We start from the raw sequence: 22,674 nt of genomic DNA, 5'->3' as shown, positions 1-22,674 counted from the left end.
CAGCAATGTGTGGCGCATTGCTCATCATTGGTAAGTGGTGGGTGGGGGAGGGCAATGCTGGCAGTCTTGGAGTAAGTCAGATAAACAGCTCTTCTTGTTCACTGGGAAGGGGGAAGGTTAAATCCTGGTGGCAGACAGCCAGCACCAGTGATGACACCAACTGTCACTGGCAGCCCCTCACTCCCTGCTGCTGTGCTAACTCCACTGTGTGTGTGTGTGTGTGTGTGTGTGTGTGTGTGTGTGTGTGTGTGTGTGTGTGTGTGTGTCCACTCGAGCATTGGTGTGTGAACTGAAGTGCTATTTCCTTTAGCGTGTGGTCATTTTTGATCCCCCGGAGTAAGGATGGGTAATATGGTTGATAAGCGCAAGTGGAACAGCTGTTTAATGAATCCCCACAACTCTGTAGAACAGCTCATCTGAAGCATTTCATTCATGCTTCATATTTATTTATTTATTTGGTACTTTTCTTACTGGGCATTACTGTGCTTTGCTGTTTGGCTACTGTGTTAGTAGTGTGTCAAATCATTTGTCCAGCACATTTGCTCAGACAACTTTGTTTACACTGTCTGCAGCTTATAGTAGAATACACATCATATGAGGATATAGAAAAAGTCTTTTAAGGTAAAATGTGGATGGACAGAGCTAGGATAGTACGATGTGGAACACTTTGTAGAATGGTAACTTGATAAAGTTATTTTTAGACACAGCTCAAACTTGTTAAAACAAACTAACTAAATTATTGCCTGTCCCTGCTTTTTAGTGTGTATTAACTGACTGTATTAGTCTGTCTGCTACTTCAGTTTTGTCTCCAGGTAAAGGCTATAGTTGTCACTCTTCTGTTGTTCATACTGACCACATAGTCAGGCGAAACACTCTCCTGCTCTCTCTGCTTTCTCTCCCATTAATCACAACCTTATTAGACGCTGTACCACTTCCGTTCTGCCACCCACTCCTCTATCCTCAGCTTCTTTATCATTATTAATCACCTGCATTCAGTGGTCAAGCAGATCTCTAGTCTGTGATGATTGGCTGTGCTAGACAGTGGGCGGGGCCCTCGCTGATGCATCATACACAGTACCAGCACAGCAGAAAAGCTCCTCTCTTGCCCTCCCCCTTCCTCTACCTCTCACTCTGCCTTTCATACATACGCCAGAGCACAGACTGCAGCAGAACGCAGGACCAGAAGGATTTTCCTTCTCATACTGGAACAGTCGAGAAACCAGTGGGACAGAGGTACAGTTAGCCAGTGAGGAGGAAAAAGACATTATTCATAGAGGATCCACTGAGGAGTACCTGGCTTTTAAGCTGCCAAAGTGAGTGGTTGTCCCTTTGCGTTTATCCCCACTGTGTATGTGTGTCCATGCGTGTGAGTTTACTGCAGAAGCAGCAGCAGCACTGCAGATGCCACGATCAGGGACTCTGCTCATCCCTCTTTCCCCTCCCCCCATTCTCCTCCTCCTCATCTCCTCTTCTTCTGTTAGAGCATCCATTAACAAGCAGGGACTTTTCCCATTTCTGAGTGCGCATTGATTGTGTATGTTGCATGTGTTTGTGAGAGAGCAGAATCGGTCCGGCCACACCTGGACGCAGCAACTGCAGGGGGGACTCGGAGTGCGCTTGATTTTCCTTGCCTCATGACTAATGTGTGCTCTTGTGAGGTACAAATCAAGCTCACCACTGGTAGTTTTTGAACTGTTTCCAAATGATCCCCTTTCTCCAGGTTTGCATCTGGCTCTCAGAAGCACTTCTGTGGACTCCCTGGTGCATCCATCCCTCTTTTGGGGCTGCCCCACTCCCTCCCCCTCAGCCTTACTTAAGTATAGGATGACAAGCTGTGCGCCCCTGTGCTGAGGAGGCGGGCAGCAGTATGGGCACTGTGCTGAACGGCATCCCCACCACCATCCCCTTCGCCACCAATCTGCCACCATCACGCTGCCCCACCAAGACGGGCACTCCCCCAGGCCCCGCTGATGGGCGAAGACACTGACTCCACCCCAGCTCTCAACCACCACGGCTTCCTCCCCGACCACAACTATGTGACTGAAGGTAAGAAGATGACACAGGAAGCTGTATGTGTCTGTTCTTTGTATTGAAGTATTTCCTTCAGGCAAGTGTGTATCTATGTATTGAACTTTTGGAGTGTGAGTAAGACAGAGTGCGTGACAAAACTAGCTCAGGGCAGCTTCCTAAGCTTCTATAAGCTCTGTGTTAATTATTGTTCAGACAGGAGCTGCCCTAGTCACCAAAACATTCTTTGTCGCAAAATTATATCATCTAAGGCAACTTTTCCCCTCCTCTCACACTATTTCCTTTTTCCCACCCGGCACTTTTCATTCATTATTTTGTTTATGCTACTTTGTGTTACACAGCTATTTTGTCACACCGCAGGGAGGAATTGATCTGGCCCATGCCAGAGTGTCTTCACTTTTGTCTCCAGTTGTGTTTGTGTGTCAGAGAATTTTCCAGAAAAACGAGGCATAAAAATTCCACCACACTGTTTTTGTACTTGCATTGCATGTCGGCTCTTGTATGTGACGCGCGTGTTCTCCCTGTTTGCTCCCCCACTCTTCTATATAATTGGCTCAGGTGTCAGATTGAATACATGATCTAAGACAGGGGGTATATTGACAAACCCAGCAGCCTACAAAACTGTACAAACCACTGAATTTCTTTGGTTTCTTTATAAAGCATAAAGGAGATGGATTATGACCGTGGATAACCACGTTCTACTTATCTTATTACCACCACTAATCTTACCTGCATGCTGGCTTTACCTGTCTGCTTTCCTGCCTCGTCTGTCTGTTTCTTACACTCAGCTCATTGTTCGCTACGCGCCTTAGACCTGAACAGCGGATTATCATTTTGGGGTCATGAACGTGTTGCGAGCTTATTTGTGATCCTCCTATCACTGTAGAAAGGGAATTATGCTTCCTCTGTGTGTGCTGTGGCATAATTTCCCCTTGCACAGAAGCACATGCTGTAGTCAGGGGAGACTGTAGTGCTGCCTGTTGATTGTGCAAATACTCTTGTGTGTATTCAACACACCACTGAAGATTACATTTGTGCATGTCTTTGTCTGTATGTGAAGGTGTGCTTTTCTGTTTCTTCTTACATATACTGTGTTTCCATTAGTAAATTGTATCCATTTCAGGAAAAAGGTTTTTAGTAAGTGACTGGTAAAAGAAAAAGAAAAATTAGCCTTAATACCCCTTAATACCTCTCTACACCCATCCATTATTGCTATAGTAACAGCCAGCAATGCTAAACATGCTGCTTTTCATGCTTGGCCAGAGTGATTGGCAGATCATCTCCACCCACCAATAATGGCAGTATTAATTATTCCACACACACAGGAATTATTCAGGACTGAATTGCTGATGAGCTCACACCAAGGTGGACACTGCTCAGCACTGTTGGTGTGACGGGCCGTGCAGCGCATTGTGAGCTTTAATGGAGAGGACGTTCAGGAGTTCCCCAGATGACCAACAAATATTTCTTCTATCTCAAAAAAACAAAAAACAATAAATCTGGGAATCCACTCCAACTCCCTCCACCTTTCGTCCATGTTCACCCCATCCCCCTTCCGCCTCCCCATTTCCACCTGCCCCTTTTTCCCCTGTCTGGTCTCTAATGCAACACACAGCATTGTTGGGTGCTGAAGTGGCACAATTGCCTAACAATTATCCAACAGTGCTCTAAAGACTGCTCAAACACAGTACTCGTGTCTGAGGGAAAACCGAGCTTGGTATAGACACACAGAAGGAGATGGTACATGTGATTTTTATTCGTGGGTTTATTTTGCTGTCTCCTGGTTGTGTGCCTGTATGTGTGTGTTTCCATCTTTCTTTCTTTTCTTTTTCCTGTGTTTACATTTATATTCGTGTGTGTGTGCATCTTTTTGTTAGTTCAGGTTTGAATTTGTGTGGATGTGTGTCTGCAAGTGTTGTGTCTATGTGTGTAAATGTGTGTCTGTAGATCTTCTAGTGGGGATTCCCCTCCCCTGTAACTCCTACAGGGGAGGGATGCTTAAACTCCCTCTTCCTTGCAGTCCCTCCTCTCTTGAATTACATACATTGCTTACTCCCCATCGTCCACAAACTTCCCTTGCCTTCAAAAGTATCTCATTTGGTTCAATGAATCGAGTAACAAATTCTAATTTTTAAAAATAACCCCATTATTATCCTATGCCTCTATATATAAGAGTGCCCATTATTAATTATTATTATTTACTCGAGCAGAAATTGAAAATAAAAAAATCACTAAATGGTCATATAACAATTCCACATGTATCTCTAAAAATGAAAACTGTGTTACACTGAATATCTTTGGATGTTTGCCCTGTTTAGTAACTTGTAATGGGGAGATTTGATTATGTTCCACATTATATGTCATTAAAGACTATTCTAAGGCAAGTTCTGAGTCATTAAAGTAATTGGTCACGAGGGAAAATGTGACCGAGTAGCCTTTCCCTGGGCCATGCACACTAATGATTACCTGGAAAGCTAAATGAAAGTGAATAAACAATACATGCTTAAGACTTTGTCCCATTAGCTTCCTGTGTTCATCCTTCATGTGTTGCTAGCTTTTCCCACCAAACCCAATATGTTATTCTGTGATCATGAATACACCACCAGCTGATTTTCTTTGGTGAGTACTCATGACCAAGTGTGGTAATGTAGTAACTCAGTCCCTACCCTTAACCCCGCCTTCAACCCCCTTTGCTGCCCTGGTCCTTTTTCCTTCTTATTTTCCTTCCTTCCTCACCCTCTGCTTCCCTGTTGCCCTCCTCCCTTCCTTCCCCCCTCCGTCCATCCTTGCTCCTCTTGCAGGGCTGCTCCTGGCTATAGCCTGAAGAGCTCCGCCCCATCCTGTCCACCCCTCTCCACCCTGGAGTCCTCCCCCAGGATGTTGAGCCCCATCCAGGTCCTGTGCTCCGACATCACTACCCTTTCTCTGGAGCCTGAGCCTTTTGCTTCTTACACTGAAGGTGTGTGCTCTATCCTCTTCTATCCCGAAGGTCATATCTATGTCACACAAATGTGCCACATGACCCCAGTGTGAGATGTGAGAGTTGCATGTGTGCACATCTGTGTGCTAATGGCTCCATGTGAGAGTGTGTGAGTGTTTGAAAGAAGTGTGTGTGTGTGTGAAGGAGTAGTTTGAGTCAAGTGCATTTCCATGTGAGTCTGACTGTTATAAATATCTTAAACATCACTTTGTCTCTGTCTGTCTGCCTCATCCTTTTTTGTGTGCCACTATTTTTATATCCAGCTCTTTATTTTTATCTCAGTCTGCCTGCTCGGATTGTGTGTGTGATTGATTTCTTTAAATAGTTTGACCAGATGACACCCCGCCTCCTTCAAAGCATTGCTATCTTAAAAGCATTGCTATCTTTCTTCTATTTTATACTGAGGGCGAAAACACACGGGCACTTCACATCCATGAAAACGAGCACACACGGAATAAAATCAAATCTGTGTAGACATTCACACAAAGGCCTGGAAATGCATTTTTTTCCCATTCTCATTTCATTCCATCACCTTTATTAATGTGTCGTCTGTAAAAAATCTGAAAGTTGTGAAAAAAGCTTTGAATTTCCTGGAGAATTGCTTGGTTTACTTGACAAGCAATCCATATAATTGCTTTGCTTTGTGAAACACTACAGACAACAGTTACATTTAATTTCCAAGAAGATAAAATCAGTGAATTTTCTGCATTTTGTGCAAAAGAAATTCAGGATTGACTGATCTATTAATGCAAATAAATGTAGAAGGCCAGAGGAATGCATTAAAAGGCAATTCTGTTTGTTTTTAAAAAAAAAATATGAAGGATTAATTTTTCAACATTTATGAGCTGTCGGAACATATTCTGAGTTTTCAATATCACTGGGGTCAGACGGGGTGTAAACATACTAAGCCTCTCATCTTTTTTTTCATGCTAGTCTCACAAATCTGCCGAAAAATAGATTTTTTTACAATCAAAAATGAATCACAAGCAGCTTTGAGAACACGTGTAGTCAGAAGAAGCTCCTGCAGCTTGGTAAAACCGGATTACAAGTGTATAGTCTACAGGCGCAGCAGCTCGCTTGTTTTGTAATTCTAATTGTTTATATCTATAACCATTAGGCTCACACCAGCTCCTCTATTCTGCTGATATTTGTGCAGAGAAATGGCAGACTCCCTGCTGTGCTGGGCTTAAATCACTCCTCTCCACACACGTGCATTTCTAACAAACACATGCGCCAGTTCTTTTTCCCAGATAACTCCAAAACTGCAGGACAGGGATCAATTTGCCATCTCCCTCCGGCAGGCTCTCCCCTCCTCCTCCCTCACTCCCTCCAACCCGTCTATTTCTCTACAGGGTAATTGAGTACACACACTTGTGCACACGTATGCAGGAAATGCGTGGTGCTTGAGCTACAGCTCACACACACACACACACACACACACACACACACACACACATCTCCTGCTGAGTGGTGGCTTGTCCCTGCTTTTAAGGAGCGTATGTTTTTGGCTTGGCTCTAATGGTCCGTGTTTACCCAGACCTAAGATATCTATAATTGGACCTGTAGGATGTCTGCTTCCCTTTCTGCCCCCACACCCCCCAAAACAGGAATTCTGCCTCCCTGTGTTTTTACCTCCACCCTGATCTGCATCTTCGGACTGACAATTAAATTAACTGACTGATCACTTCAGTTCTATCTGTCAGCTATTTTCACTGCTAATGTTGTGAGAAAACTGTGACATCTAAAAAATATTTGCTTTGTTCAACCAGCATCCCCAAAATTCAAGCCATACAATTAATAACAGTTAATTTTGTATTTACTATGCTGTGATTTTTAAGGCACTGCTGTCCGTAAACACTACAGTGTTTGTGTATTTGGTGTTCATACCCTGTGCCTGTTTTATATCTTTCTGTATCATTGGGTTCATTCATGTTTGTGTGTTGTTTTGTGCTGTATGTGTGAGCGCATGCACTTGCAGTCACAGTGTGTTCCTTCAGCTTCTGCAGTGTGGCAATGAGTCAGACTGCTGATGCTAATGGACAGTCTGTGGGAGAGACAGACTGAGGAAGCTTGCTGCACTGTAGCACACTTATCCACAAGACAAAAACCTACAGCTTCACAATGGCACACACATTGCCTTTACACACAAGTGAACTGGACAGCAATACTTCTTGGGAGAGAACCACAGTGATCATGATGGTAGTTATCTCTGCAGTTGTTGCTTAGATTCTTATTAGGTGTTTTTCTCCTCTATTAAAAAGAGTGAAAGACACAGATGGGTGTGTGTTTTGTGTGTGTGCACAAAAAGGAAACAGAGGAACAAAAAGACCAGAAGAGGATCCAGGTTGAGAACAGACTGAGGCTGAGCCAGGAGAGAGTGTGTGCTCCATATTTTATTCAGCTATACTGTGTGCCGCTCCTATGGTTTTGCTTAGCTTAGCTCTTTCTGACTGTGACCTGACTGGAGACACAGTTGTCTGTATGCATCCAGCCTCTCACTCACGCACGGAGCATTAAGCTCACACATTTTCTTTGCCTTATTTTATGCACATGTGCACGTAAAGCCCCTCTGGTGCACATATGCGCGTTTGTGAATTGGACTGCATACACAGGGGTCTGCATGTCTGTGTGCATCCCTTAATTATCTGCCTATCCTCAATTAGGATCACAGCGTCTGCTTCATCTCCTGGTATTAATTTAGCAACATTTGTTAGTGGACAGAACTAGAGCAGCATAATTATTTTACCACGCTCCTTCTTCCTGTGAGGGTTGGATTGCTGAATCCCACTTCCTCCTTCACCAGATTCCATATATGGCTAACCTTTACCAGCACCGTCTCCACTGGTTGGCTCTGCTTGTTACTATGGCAACCGCTACACACTGGAGGAGCCCCACCACCACCACTATCACCACCGCTGCCTCAGCTTTCTAGTCCTTTCCCTTCACCATCCTTTCCATTTTACCACCACCAGCATCACCACTTCTTGTGCACACTAGGCAGCAGAGTGCTGTGGGGGAGGGATGAGAGAGGGAGAGAGGAAGAGAGGTGAATGTGCAGAGACAACCAAGAAGAAACTGAGACAGAGAAATGGGGCAAAGAGAGAGATTGGCAAACAGGAGATTAGAGATGACAAAAGAACATGTGGGTTGAAAGGGAATGAGAGAGAGCCTAACATTGAGGGGGAAATTGTCACCGAATAATAAGAAAGGTTCTGCAGCATCTGAGAGATCAAGAAAGTGTGTGTAATAAAGAAAGATGGCTGAAGTAAAGAAAGAGGTAAGAAGTGATACACAGAATGTATGAGGGTGAATGAGGTTGTGTTGTCGTGGAGATTGAAGAGCAGTCCCCGCCTTTCCTCATCATAAAATCTCTCTTTCTCAAGGCCACAACAAAATAGGCAAGGCTACAGCTTTGAATCACTCCGACTCAATAAATACACTCTCCAAGCTCTATTTTTATTACAGCAAAGCTTAGTAAGAGCCATGTTCTTTTCTACCAACACCATGTGCTGTATAGAGAAATCCAGTAGACGCTGCAATGCCTTGTTGTTATTTTTGTGGTCAGCAGTGAATTTTCAGTTGCAGTTTCAGGGTTTTTATCATGATTATTTCCATACTCGGTCAGTGTGTATGTTTAGGTCAGCAGCCCAGTGCGATGCACAAGTTAAACAGTGTTATGTGGGACAGAAACCGAGATTATTGTTGAGATAACTGGAGAAGTGTTTGTTAATGCATTAAATGTCTGGCTGTTGTCAGCAGTATAAATCATCATCTACCTCTTCATCATCTTCTGTGGGGTCATCACAGTGTTTCATCTGCTTCCGTCTCGCCCTATCCCTAGCAGCACCATCTATCACAACAAGCCTCTGCATGTCCTTCTTGACTGCATCCATGACTCTTCTCTTGTTTCCTTCTGCCTGGCCTCTTGCTTTGTTGCCAAGCTGCTAACCTGAGCTATCCCTCTGATATATTCATTTCTATTATTGTCAGCTACTCCAAATGAAACTGAGAATGTTTTCTACTCTGCCACCACTTGGGCTCCTGTATTTTTGTCAGTGCCAAACCACACATCGTTGCAGGTCTCACTACCGTCTTGTAAATCTTCCATTTCTCTCTCACTGCTATATTTCTGTCACAAATCACCACATGTCTCCACCCACTCCACCCTACCTGCAAATTGTTCTTTACCTCTATTGTGCTCTATTCATTGCTTCCGATGGTTTTTAAACTTTACTACCTCTGCCTCTTGCAGTATCTCTCTCTCTAATTCACAACTATGTATTCTGTCTCGCTTCTACTGACGTCCATCCATCTTTTCTCCAGTACATTTCTTCACCTCTTTAGGTTCTCTTCCACCTGCTCCCTACTCTTAGCAAAGGGCTAACGCCTGCAGTAAGATTAATTTAGTAAAAAGAAAAACCATGATGGCAAATGTAAAAACAAATGAAAACAGCCTACATCAGCACATCTAGCACTCCATAGTCATTTGTTACTTATTTTTTGTTCTTTAGATTAAAAAGAAAACAATTTGTGGGTTCGTGAGAGGTAATATGTTAGAACTGTTTCTCGTTCAGCTGCAGTAAGTTTGTTGATTTGCTATTTGTTGAACTTCACACTATCCTAAGTGAGGTTTATGTTATTTCCCGAATAAAGGACTATAACAAAACAAATGATAATAGAGTAAAATATATATATATATTTTAAATGTGTCTGTTCACAATGGCATTCGTGATCTTGGAGGAATAGTACTATAACTTAGCCAAGCTTCCTGCCGGGTCAGTTACATACCTTCTCATCACTCATCATTTTTACCAAACCTTACAGTTTAATCTATCCGAAAGAGGTTTAAGCACAGATACTTTCAAGCAGCTTTGTCTCTAAATCTATTGTATGTTTACAACTAAATCTTCAATCTGCTGCACAAAGGCAGAGGTGAAAGGAGGACAAGTGAACGGAGGAACAGGGAGCAGATTACATGCAAAGCTGAACCACACACAGGTCCCAGTTGTCCTCACACGCGCTCACACGCTCTTCTTTTGACGACACAACTGTGCACTTTTCCGTTTCATGTTTTGTGTATTGTGTTATACAGAATGGACCACGTAAAGCACTGAGTCACTGCACTAAATGCTAAGTGGATAATAATGTGCCGATATTTTAGCGCTTTAAATGAGCCATTGGGTTATTGTTTAGGGAGCGATGGGAGCTGTGAGGTAAATATACAAATGAATGTTATATGAAATTAGCGATTAAAACTCACTGTGTCGTGACTTTAAACACGCAGTTGTTTATGCCCTTAATAGAGGCCAAGGAGTACGCATTCACCCCAGCATAAAAACATGAACCCGAGTGACTCTGTAGTCTTGTACGTCATTGTGTATGTATCATAGTGGAACACAGAAAGCACCTGTGCCTACTGTGAAACAGCTGTGTGTGCGGTTGATTTCCTTTGTTTTCATGTACTTGCATGTTCTTTATAAAGCTCATTCTTCAATTTCAAGCACAGTTATGCAACAGTTATCAAATATTGTCTCATTCCAAACATGAATTTGCATATTTTAATCCACTTACATGTTAATCCACTGACTGTTGATTTGGTTTAATAATTTAGTGTGAGATGAACATTATACAGATGAATGATGATGTGCGGCTAATGGCTACTCCTCTCTCTTTCACTGTCATTTCCACTCTCATACTGCACATCTCCTTCTCTTCTTCTCTCTCTTTCTGCATTCATCTTTGTCTTTATACTTCCAGCTGATATCATCTCCACTGTTGAGTTTAACCACACTGGAGAGCTCCTGGCCACGGGAGACAAAGGGGGCCGTGTGGTCATCTTTCAGAGGGAACCTGAGGTACTTACACATGCGCACCACACCAACACTGACACACTTGCACTCATGCAGCACGTTCAGATATAACATTTTTCATTTGAGCTGTGAGGGTAGCAATGAATGCACTTGGTTCCCTTCCAGCTACACTCTATATTGGTTGCTAAATACTTGATGTCCCTGCTGTGTCAGAGAGTGTGTCATTATAGCTGTGCGGAGTCCATGCCAAGCAGTTTCTGATTAACATCGAGGTGATGGAACATGCACATCTTTCACTTTCATCTACCTTTTTTTCTCTTTCATTTCCTTTTCTTTTCATAGAGCAAGACTGAGCCCTTCTCCCAGGGAGAGTACAATGTCTACAGCACCTTTCAGAGCCATGAGCCCGAATTCGACTATCTTAAGAGTCTGGAGATTGAGGAGAAGATCAATAAGATTCGATGGCTGCCTCAGCAGAACGCTGCACACTTCCTGCTTTCCACCAATGGTGAGAGCTTCTTGCATACACACCCTGGAGAAAACTGGAAGCTGATGTGATTGATATTTTCTACATTTGCTGTGAACCACTTTAAATGATTGCTTTTTCTGAAGGCATCATCTAAGAGCATGTTTCTGAGATACTGTTGCTTCTCCCTTACCCTTTTACACCTGAGCACTGCCAGACCGTATCTTATTAAAATAGTACCTGTCTTCTTAAAAAAATTAATGAGTGTGACCCACTTTAAAGCTCCAAACAGCTTTAATGGCAAGGCCTCCTAAAACTACTATATGTTGCGTGTCACTTCTTTTTAATTTGCCATTGGAGGTCTTCCATTTCCCAGGCTCTCCTGTATTGTTGTAAAGATGCTATGCTCTCTCAAATTCAAAATTTTGCCTCCCAATTACCACTTGAAGATAAATTTGAATTTGCCCCAATGTTCCTTACCCAATGAGGTTTTTAGGATTGTGGCGCTGTTACTGATTGAACTGAAAAAAAAAAAAGCCTTTGGCTTAAGGAGTTAACATGTTTGTGTGGGTGAGGAACGTCTCGTAATTAAGATCTTAAGTCAGAAGCAGATTTTCCCTTGCCTAATCGCAGACGAGTTTCTGTTTGTGTTGCAACTCTTCTCTGTAGTACATTAGGATGTGAGGTTACACTCTCATTTTATGGCTGGAATACCGGTACTTATTTTAGTTTATATTTACCCTGAGAACCTGAGTATTGATTTTTTTAAAGTACTTTATTATTTATAATTGAAGGCATGAAATATGTAGGACCTGCCTCAGCAGCTGAGTAGCAAACATGCTGACATGTTTGTTGTTGCTATTTTCTCAGTATAATACAAAGAGTCCACGCTTCCTTACCAACCTGACTGTGTGATAAATTAGTACATAATATAAATGTTTGTATTTTTTTTTTATTACAAAACAAAAACAGTTTACTGTAAGTTTTAATGATTGTAGCTTTGATTGTGATGAAATCCCATATTGGTCTCTGGGATTGTTTTTAATCACATCTAGGTAGTCTCTTATTATCAAAGCATTTCAACAAGCACCTTTATCTGATTAGTTAATGGCCCTGTTATCCGTTTTCCAGATAAGACCATTAAATTGTGGAAGGTGAGTGAAAGAGACAAACGGCCAGAAGGATACAACCTGAAGGATGAAGAGGGTCGAATCAAGGATATCTCCACAGTCACCTCTCTACAGGTATCTATCTATCTATCTATCTATCTATCTATCTATCTATCTATCTATCTATCTATCTATCTATCTATCTATCTATCTATCTATCTATCTATCTATCTATCTATCTATCTATCTATCTATCTATCTATCTATCTATCTATCTATCTATCTCTCTCTCTCAGGTTAGGAAATAAAACTGGGTCAGTGAGTACAGATGTGTTTGCATGTGTAAAAATGGGTCACTGGCACAAGGAACATGCGAGTATGTGTGAGCCTGTGGGGGTGGTGAAATCCTCTTTTTGTATCCTTCACTACAGCGCAGGGAGAAAACGTCTACACTGGATCTTAATTAGTTAAAAGCTTCAGTGTTTCTATCAGCAGTTAACTCTTAATAAGAGTAACTCACCGTGCCTCCATATGTCTGGTTATAATGCACCTCTGTCCTTTTGGAGGAGAACCAATGTTAGTGATTCTAACACTGTGCAGTATGCAGAAAAACAAGCCATAAATTTAAAACTAACCATGCAATATTGTGCAGTCCCCTTTTGTGTGGGTGAATTTGTTAAATGTAAGCATGTGTCGACAAACAGCTTTTTAAAATGAAGCTAAATGAGTGAAGGACCGAATGAGCACTTGGACTTGCTAAAGTTTCACTCCTGAGAGTTGCTCCTTTATTATTGATGTCAAAGGAAGTAATGCATTAAATATTAACTATGATACAATTAAATTATTTCAGTTTATTCCACTCTGTATATCTTCTACTTCTTTCATTTCATTCAGAATAAATGTTAAACTGTTCTTTCTTTGGGGTTTTCCAGGTGCCGGTGTTGAAGCCCATGGATCTGATGGTGGAGGTAACTCCTCGGCGAGTCTTTGCCAATGCCCACACCTACCACATCAACTCCATCTCTGTCAACTCTGACTATGAGACCTACATGTCGGCGGATGACCTTAGAATCAACCTTTGGCATCTGGACATCACTGACCGTAGCTTCAGTATCCTTCATGGTTCGAAGCACTCGTGCACAAAGACTGGAGGAGATGAAGACAAACACTTATGTGTGTACGCACATAAAGCAGGCATATATTTGTCAAAGCCCAGGGACTGCAATAATGAATGCATACATTAATGCATGCATACTCAACAATCAATTCCTGCCCACACAAAGCAACAAGCTCTGCAAATCCCACTTTGTTGTATGAAGATATGCACAAAGACACACACAGTGCTGGGGGAGGGGAGTATTATTCTTGAGGAGTGAAAATGTATCTTAATGAATAATTCAGTGGCTGCATAAATATTTCAGCCCTTTTCTGAGTTCTAATCCAGCTCAATAGGACACAGTACAGTCGCATCCCTGACCCAGACAGGATTTATAATATTACAATTTATGTGAATATGGAATTAGTTTTCTCCCAACAATCCCCTCTAGATATATTTATATTGGTTTGCTTTATTCCTGCTGTGAATTATTGATATAGTGTTGGCTATGTATACATTTATATAAACTTTTGTTTATATTTTGTTTGTAGATTATTGGCCTGTGTGTGTTTCCATATTATTTTAATCAGTTTAATTATTTTCTCATTGAGTCAGTTAGGGAGTTAAATTAATAAAAGGATGAATGAATGCATAAATAAATGAATTAATTATGTGCAGTCTATAAAGCGCAGGCCTGAAGAAGCTGGCTCTTTGAGAGTTTTCCTCAGCTGTGGCGCTCTCCATCAGACATTGTGGACATCAAGCCAGCCAACATGGAGGATCTGACAGAGGTGATCACAGCGGCTGAGTTTCATCCCCACCACTGTAACTTGTTTGTCTATAGCAGCAGTAAAGGCACGCTGCGCCTCTGTGACATGAGAGAAGCAGCACTGTGTGACAAGCACTCTAAATGTGAGTAAAACGTGCTGAGAGAAATGATGGACACGCGCATGTTGCATGTTTATAGTTTTTACAGCAAAGATTAGAAAAGATCTAAGCTTTTAGATAAGTATGCTAACCCTTCAAGCAGGCCAAAATTCAACAACAGCTGTATTTTTTTCTTAAATGGAATGGACTGGTACTCAGAGTTTGTCTACTCTATTTGAGCAGTCAAAGTCCATTTATGGATTCACACACATTCAAGCACAAACACTTCTTTTTCTGTGCCCTAGCATTCACATGCTCGCACTGATGGATCAGAGGCACCTTGGGGTTCAGTATATTGCCCAAGGATGCTTCGACAAGCAGACTAGAGTAAACAACCATTTCGCTGCTCTAGCTCCTGAGCAGCAGGTGCTCCAAACTAGCAGCGAGGAATGGCAGTGCTTTTTTCTGTAAGCTGGGTTTATCTCTATCCTCTGATTTTTCTTCTAAATTTTTAAAATTGAGGTTTGCATTTGTGGTATTGAGTGGAATTCCTTGATAACTCTTGTGTGCATTTTTTATTGCTTTGGTATTCCCAGACTTTTACTTTACCACAAATTGTTAAAGTTTTTAGGCATTTTGAGCATGTTAGTTCAAAGTGCTGCTGTGCCCAATTTTAAGCTTTACTCATCTACAGCCGGCAAAACTTAAGGTACAATAATACTAAACGAATGGCCTAAAAGATAAATTGTAAGAATTATGATTTCCCCACATTGTAGAAGTATGATTTATCACTTCTGGACCTTTTCTACTCTGTGTAATAATTTTTAGTTCTACCTCAGAACAGGGCTAGTTGCTCCATAAATCTGTCGTCCTTAAGGGGCAACAATTCAAGTCATGGCACTATATTTCTTGTATTTACGTTTTCTCTCAATCACTTTGGTTCATTTCTCAGAACATCGAGTCATTTGTGCATTATAAAAGCAATGTCATTCTTTTAAATAATTTTTTGACGCATTAAACGTGTAAAAGGTTACGTACTATTTCTTTCTGTCTCACTTCCCAAAACATCCCGGCAGTAGTTCACTGTGCAAGTCACCACATGGAAGATGGTTGCAGCATTTGTCACAATATGTGATGTGAATGAGAATTTTTCAGGCCACAAATTCTTCACATCACAGCAGATGTCATGCAAACGACTGTACACAGCCTCTGCAGGCGTCTGCTCTGATGTTTTATTGTATTTTTGGCTTTGAGCTATAAAACAATCTCATCTTTTTCTTTTCTGTTGGTAACGTCGACAAAACCATTTTAGTTCATACACCAAAAATGTAAATGTTAATCCCGACTAGTCTCATACATGCAGTATTGTGTCAGCTTGTTGTTTGGAAACTGATGTATGCCTTAGAAAAATCCCTGTCACTGAATCTTAGCCACGCTTTCCTCGACTGCTTGCGGTATGTTGTCATATATTGACAACATGGCTGCAAAATTTGACTAAAAGAGTGAAATGTTCATTGACATTTTGGTCATAAATAATACTTATGGAACTGTGAGCCAAGCTTTCCTGCCTGTCTTTTCTTTGTTTCCCACTTTTTGTTCCTGTTGTAATGCTTCATCCATTCAGTTTACAGCTTTGATCATGAGTCACTGCTGCAGTGTTCCTGCACAAGCTGTGCTCAGCAAGCAGCTAGATCTTTCATTTTATTTTTCATATTCAGTGTTTAGAGGAACTTTAATAGAGCTCTTTGACATTTGCTAATGTTTATACACTGATGTATTCAGACAGCAACACCTCTACAGAAAGATACAGAAGCCGTGTCCGTGGTCTCTGTCTCATAAATGGCACTTAACATAATGAGTCATCTGAGAGATTTATCTCTGTACACGAGATAAAAGCACACATATCCAACTGTGTTTCTGCCTTTCATCTTGCTTAACGGCACTCGCTGACCTCTCCTTCTCTCGCCTTTTTGTCTCCCTCCCACTCGCCAGTGTTTGAGGAGCCCGAGGACCCCAGCGCCCGCTCTTTCTTCTCCGAGATTATCTCCTCTGTGTCGGACGTCAAGTTCAGCCACAGCGGTCGATACCTGCTCACCAGAGACTACCTGACTGCCAAAGTCTGGGATCTCAACATGGAGAGCAAGCCCCTAGAGACATACCAGGTGTGTGACTGGCGATGTGTGGAAAAACATGAGGCAGTGTCACAATAAATGACAAGAAACACCAGGATGAATATAATATATTGTATTCTGTCTTACTCAGCTACCATGATGAGAAATGGATAGATCAAGGTTAAGGAGCTCCCAGGGGTCAGGGATCCTTGCAGGTCACAAATAATACAATTGACAATTGGTGTTCTATAACTTTAAGCTCTTCTATTTTATTTGTAGGAGATTTAAAGAACACACTGAACAAAGGAGAAACATTACATATGCACAGCAGGTTCCTTGATTAGCTTTAAGGCTATGAAAACGATCTGCTATGGACTTTGCACAGTTGCAAGAGAGAGGAGGGGGAAGACATGCAGCAAATGCTCTGGGATGGATTCAGCCTGGTGAGCTTTACTGGCACCCCATTTTTTTTGCACATCTTAACCTTACTCTGGACTGATATGTGCAAAACTCTCTACATCATCAAGGCATCAAATGGGGAAAATTCCTTTTTTTTTTTTCATTACTTAGGTAATATTAAAAAAACAAAAAAAAGAAGGGAAGGGGAAAAAAGGCCTGAACCTGTTACTGTAGTGGGTGGTGTTACTAAGAAACCCAGCACCAAACTATCAACTGTCATCATTACCACTGACCAAATCCCAGTTGTGTTGTCCAAATGGCGAGGTGACTAACGGTTTACTGAAAGAGGGCATTGTCGTTATGGAAGAAATACAAGATCGGAGAACGAAATGAGTCATGAGCGTAAGATTGTCTCTTACAATCACAGTACTTACAGATGATTCGATTTTTTCCCAAACCTTTTAAGGATAATTGAGAGAAAATGCACTTCCCCTCACTGATGCAGAATCCTCACGACGTTTTTTAATGTAAGATCGTAATCTCTTTGTATGTCAAAGAAATGAATAAACCCAAATTAAAACCGTAAATTATCAGTATGTTGTGTATGCGGGAGTTAATTTACAGGGGCTTAAAAATGCTGTGTTGATATACACATGAAATAATAAGCTTTTTAATATTTACGCATGCTATTATTTACACATACATGCTCAATTTTTCTCCTGTGTCACTTCTAAGTGGCCACGCTAGCTTCTGGTTATGCATTTATAGGCACTAAAACTATTTATCAGCTCCTTTTTTTTTTCCAGTATGTGTTTAGTATTCCTGCCTCAGGCCTGTGGGTGAACATGCGTGTTTGTGTATGTGTTCCTGCCTGACGTGTGAGGGCCTGTGAGGCGGCCAGGAGTGGGAGGCTGAGACGCACTGGAGCTATTTATAGGATCCCGAGCCTCCACTCATAAAGTAAAGCGTGAAGGAGGGATACCTTCCACAGTGGCTGACACCTAGATCTGCAATGCAGCAGAGAAAGGGGGGAAGGAGGGACAAAAGGGGTGAGGAATTGGGAGGGAGTATGAAGATGGTGTGATGTGAGGAGGAGAGATGAATAAAAGAGAGTAAATGGTAGGATTAGAGAGAAGGATTGCAGAGGATGCAGCGTACGGTGGCCTCTGAAAATATCTGCATTCAGGTATAAATATGTATAAAAACATGGTCAGGTCTTCATCTAAGTCACAGATAGTGACTCTATTTTAACTATAATAATAATCCTGCTCTTGTTTTTGTTCAATACTTTATTTAAACACTCGGTGTTGTTTGGAAAAAGTATTCCAGCTGCTATGCTAACAGCAGAGTTGATTGGAGTCAGGAGTTAACAGCAGCATCAGCTTTTGGAAATCATGCCTTTTAGAAAAGACATGTTAGAATTTATTGAGGTTAATTTAATTCCATAGTAAGCTGGGCAGACCCAGACAGCTCAAGGCTGAAAGGAATCGGTGAAGCTGGTCTGTTTTATGATGTTATGGAGAACTGAGCCCACAGAAGGAAATCAAAGGAAAACCTCCAGAGAGACACCTCTTTCTTTGTATTTGAAATTTATTAAAGGACAACTTGAAACTGTATGGCACTGCTGGGAAAGTGGTGTTTGGATTGATCACACCATTTGGGAAGAACACACAGTACAAAGGGGCATTGTATAACGATCACAAAAACATGAGCCCAAAGTGTGTAGAGTAGAAAAAGCATTGTGATTTGAACCTGCTTCGACATCTTCCAGTCGAAATCTGTCAGGGAAGACTATTGTCAGAGCGTGGTGTCTGTGCTTTGAGCCTATCACTCCACACAAATAATGATACACATGAAAAGTGAGTACATATTCCTCTGGAGCCTAAAGGTGGATGCAGGGATTGTGGAGGCGTTGAAATGGCAAGCATTGATGCAGGCCAATAGCGGGATGGACTTGTCAAGGGAGAAATTTATAACTTAAAAAGACCATCAAACCAGGAGGGTATCTTTGGTTTGTTATGTGAGGAGAGTGATGCATGTTAGGTGTGCGTGACGAGGCACACCTGGAATTGTCTGCCTGAGCTTGCAGGCTTCACTCCATGTTATCTTTCAGTTTTCCTTTTGTTTGAGGTTCTATTATTTTATTGCTCCAGCACTAGCATTAGCAATTTCATGTTTGTGTATATTTTGTTAGATAGAAAAAGATCAGATTGTATTTCATGACAAATTAATGCAAGAAACGGAGTAATTCCAAATCCATTGTATGTGGGCAGAAAGTGGGTGCTGGGGTGGGGGGGTTTAAAGGCTAAGCTACCTTATTATTTATTTATCTATGGATCTATTTTGTAAATTTACACCTGTACCCCCCCCTGGATCATGAAAAATGTGCACAAATTCATGAGGAATGAGGTGCCATGCTCTAAATCAGAAATCATGCAGACTGGGGGGGTGGGAAGAGGACTGTATATTCAGCTCAAGCTGACACGGTATCATTTTCCCCTGTGCAGAAAGACCCAAAGGGAAAAACAAAATTGTCACTGGTTTTGATGTACAACCGTGAGACGACCTCAGTTTGACTGTTTATTGATTGCAAGGTGGCTGCTGGCTGCTGACTTTATGCAAAATGTGGAAAGCGGGGTTGGGGCGGGGGCTCAATGGAGAGAACAGGACCTGGAGGAAGAGGAGGTGTAGATTTCATCTCCTTGCATCACTGGGCAGACACAGTGCTGACACAGGCAGGTCGAATAAAAGCACAAGGAAAAGCAGTTATAAGTCAGTGTATGTGTGCGTGTAAGAATATATGTGTGTCTCTATTATCGCACCCTTGGTAGGTGCGATTGTAGAGAGCTGGATGTTAATGGATTTAGTGATATGGAAAGGAGGGTAGATTAAAATGTACTCCTGGCCCTTGTATTGCTGAAGGTTGGTGTTGTGTCTTATTAGCGTTTCCTTCAGGGAGGATTGTGTTACAGCATGCCCATATTTAATGTGTTTTGGTTGTGCTGAGCTTGGTATGTGTGTTTGTGTGTCTTCTGCTCACTCTTCTATTTATAGTTTACGCTGAGAGTCGATACCTGGGAGTAATGCAGCTGTGAGATGGGCTCGATTGTAATCATATCTGTTTGTGTGTGTTCCTACAGGTTCATGATTATCTCCGCAGCAAGTTGTGCTCTCTCTACGAGAACGACTGCATCTTTGACAAGTTTGAGTGTGCCTGGAACGGCTCCGACAGGTACCTGATGTTTGATGATGGATGTGTGTTTCCAGCTTACAGCCATCCGTTAGTCATACCTGCTTACCCTAGAAATGATGTGATGAAAGCATGAAAACTGCCTTTAGACTAACTGGATCTCTCCTATCCTCGTGCTCTGTACAGTGTTATCATGACCGGAGCCTACAACAACTTCTTCCGCATGTTCGACCGCAACACCAAGCGCGACGTCACCCTGGAGGCGTCACGGGAGAGCAGCAAACCCAGGGCCGTGCTGAAGCCGCGGAGGGTTTGCGCCGCGGGAGGAAAACGCCGAAAGGATGATATCAGTGTGGACAGCCTGGACTTCACCAAGAAGATCCTCCATACGGCTTGGCACCCGAACGAGAACATCATTGCCATCGCTGCCACTAACAATCTCTACATCTTCCAGGACAAACTCAACTCCGAGATGCATTAGTGAATGGATGTCAGCGGCAAAAACAAATGAGTTTACACCCAATAACACACAACTATGCCAGAATGTACACACTATCAGACATGCACACACACTGTCACACGACCAAGAGATGCCTAAAACGCATACCTACACACACAATCAGAACTCATACACAGCGTTTCACGTCCCTCCTTCACCTCCTCCTCAGCCTTCCAGAACTGCAAGGCCCTCGGCAGGGCTAGGAAGGGAACAGGCTGGATTACACAACGGATTATGGATTGCAAAATTGTCCGAACAGTGGATTTCCTGATTGTTAGCCTCTGGATTGATGGTTCGTTCGTTGCTGCAGCTCGGCTTCCTGAGGGGAGGGATCACACCCTCGGCCCCAGAGTGGAGAGACGTTTACATGTTTGTCTTCTTCTTTTTTTTAATTCTTCATGCTCTTTTACTTTTTTTCCACCTCCTCCTCCACCTCCTCTGCTCTCTGTATTTGTGTGCTCAAGCAAATCCTATTCTTATCCCTTGCCCACTGTTTTGTGTAACAAAAACCCTTTGTGGTTGTCTACCAGCGGCACTGATAAGAAATGGGGCATTTATATAACTGGCTTTTTGTTTTAAGATCAGATCATCATTTCAGATCAGCTTTCCCTCTTCTGTTTTATGTAACTTCTTTTTAAATGATGATGATGGTAATTAAAGAGGATGAGGTAAAGTGATTTGCGTGATGTACGAGGATGGGACCCCACCCCCCTTCTCCCTAAGCCCACCAGACGCCTCTGAGCTCTCCCTGAATCAGGAGAGACGACCAAAAACTGGGCTGCGTTCAGCGACGTGAAACATTTACAGTCCTGCAGATAGAGAAGTTAACAGATGATACTATACCACCATGGCCTAACATGAGGACACGCGCTCATATATGGTCCACAGTGCGTTTCAGTAATTCTTGTTTTCCTTGCTCAAACGGACCCGAACGTCTCTGATTTCTGCTTCTGGTCTGAGGCTGCTTTGTGTGCTACTCTGACATTAAACATGTTAAACTCAGATCAAGCAAAAATATTACTAAAAAGAAAAAAAATCTATAAAAGAAATAATTTCAGCAATCAAATGATAAATGCTGCATGTCAAACAGATTTAGCCTAGGTGTTTATAAATTGACTCACTGACTGGCTTGGCTGCCTTCGTAACCATTTTAGATCCAGCTTGTACAAAGGCTTCGGGGGCCCCCCGGGGGGCCCTTTGCAGCACGAGTAACCATAGATGACCGAGCTCCCTTACATTTATTTGTGTCTTCGGACGCTGAAGCATGTTTACCGGTGTTCGGTTCATACACTTAACACGTACTTTTCGAATGAAGCCGTCCACAAAATCAGTTTCTGCTCAGTGAAACTGCAAACTGAGAAGAATGGGGAATGTTTGTGATTAACATTAAAAGAAAAAAGACAAAAAAATCTAAGGGCCTAAATGGTGTCTGTATATATCAGCTCGGTTTTTGACATGTATGAGGTTTCGTTGTTTTTAAACAACCATAAACGGACTGCAGACTTGATCATCGGTACTGATGACTGCCTCCAAAGCTACAGCAAAGAGATGGTACTTTAATCTCTTCGGCCTTCCTCACTGATAACTTTGCTGATGTGTTTATTTTTTAGAAAACAGCAAATTCTTTTATCTGTCCTTTTTTGTTCCTTTTGCTTTTTTCTGTCGGTTGTAGCCTACTCCACGTCCTTACCACACTAAGCCACATATTTTTGTGTTAATGTATGTTGATGACATCAAAATTGTCAAACGAACAGTTATAAATAATGTTAATATGTTTTTTTCTGAATAAAGATTTCAACGAAATTGCATCCAATGGGCGTATCATTGTGATTTTCATTACTGTTTAGTTAGGAAGTCCTAACATTGCTTAACTGTTAATATGTACCCTTTATATGGCTTTTCAAGTTATGTAGTGTAAGGCGCCACCTTGTGTTATTATGCACTTATTACATGTGGATTTAAAATTGCTAAGGGATTTAATAATGAATGAATTTAATTGAAATAATTACCAAGTTTCATGATTCTGCACATTTTTTCTGTCTGGTTATCTTTCTTCTTCTATCTGCCTAAACTTGAGTTTAAAACCCCCACAATCATCTATTTTATGCTTTAATGACAG

General features: G+C 41.9%; 1 protein-coding gene across 2 annotated transcripts; it reads left to right on the top strand.

The window, feature by feature from the left end:
• Positions 1–1,097: 1,097 nt before the first annotated feature.
• Positions 1,098–22,358, top strand: LOC146582344 (serine/threonine-protein phosphatase 2A 55 kDa regulatory subunit B gamma isoform). Of its 2 annotated transcripts, XM_085295448.1 has the most exons (11): positions 1,098–1,313; positions 1,721–2,046; positions 4,830–4,987; positions 10,766–10,863; positions 11,161–11,326; positions 12,416–12,528; positions 13,326–13,503; positions 14,237–14,401; positions 16,349–16,518; positions 20,007–20,098; positions 20,243–22,358. In XM_085295448.1, exons 3-11 carry the CDS (start codon positions 4,906–4,908, stop codon positions 20,535–20,537), a joined length of 1,359 nt encoding a protein of 452 aa, XP_085151574.1. In that variant the 5' UTR covers positions 1,098–1,313; positions 1,721–2,046; positions 4,830–4,905; the 3' UTR covers positions 20,538–22,358. The 2 variants fall into 2 exon arrangements, with proteins under 2 accessions (XP_085151574.1, XP_085151584.1); XM_085295458.1 differs by lacking the exon at positions 4,830–4,987.
• Positions 22,359–22,674: the final 316 nt, after the last annotated feature.

Source organism: Mchenga conophoros, linkage group LG2 (genome assembly GCF_057382185.1).
Source record: "Mchenga conophoros isolate Kocher_MC1m ecotype Shallow Benthic linkage group LG2, M_conophoros_male_GT1.1, whole genome shotgun sequence".
NCBI classification, from domain to species: domain Eukaryota; kingdom Metazoa; phylum Chordata; class Actinopteri; order Cichliformes; family Cichlidae; genus Mchenga; species Mchenga conophoros.
Note: the sequence above shows the minus strand (reverse complement) of the source record. Positions and strands in the feature narration are given on the sequence as shown.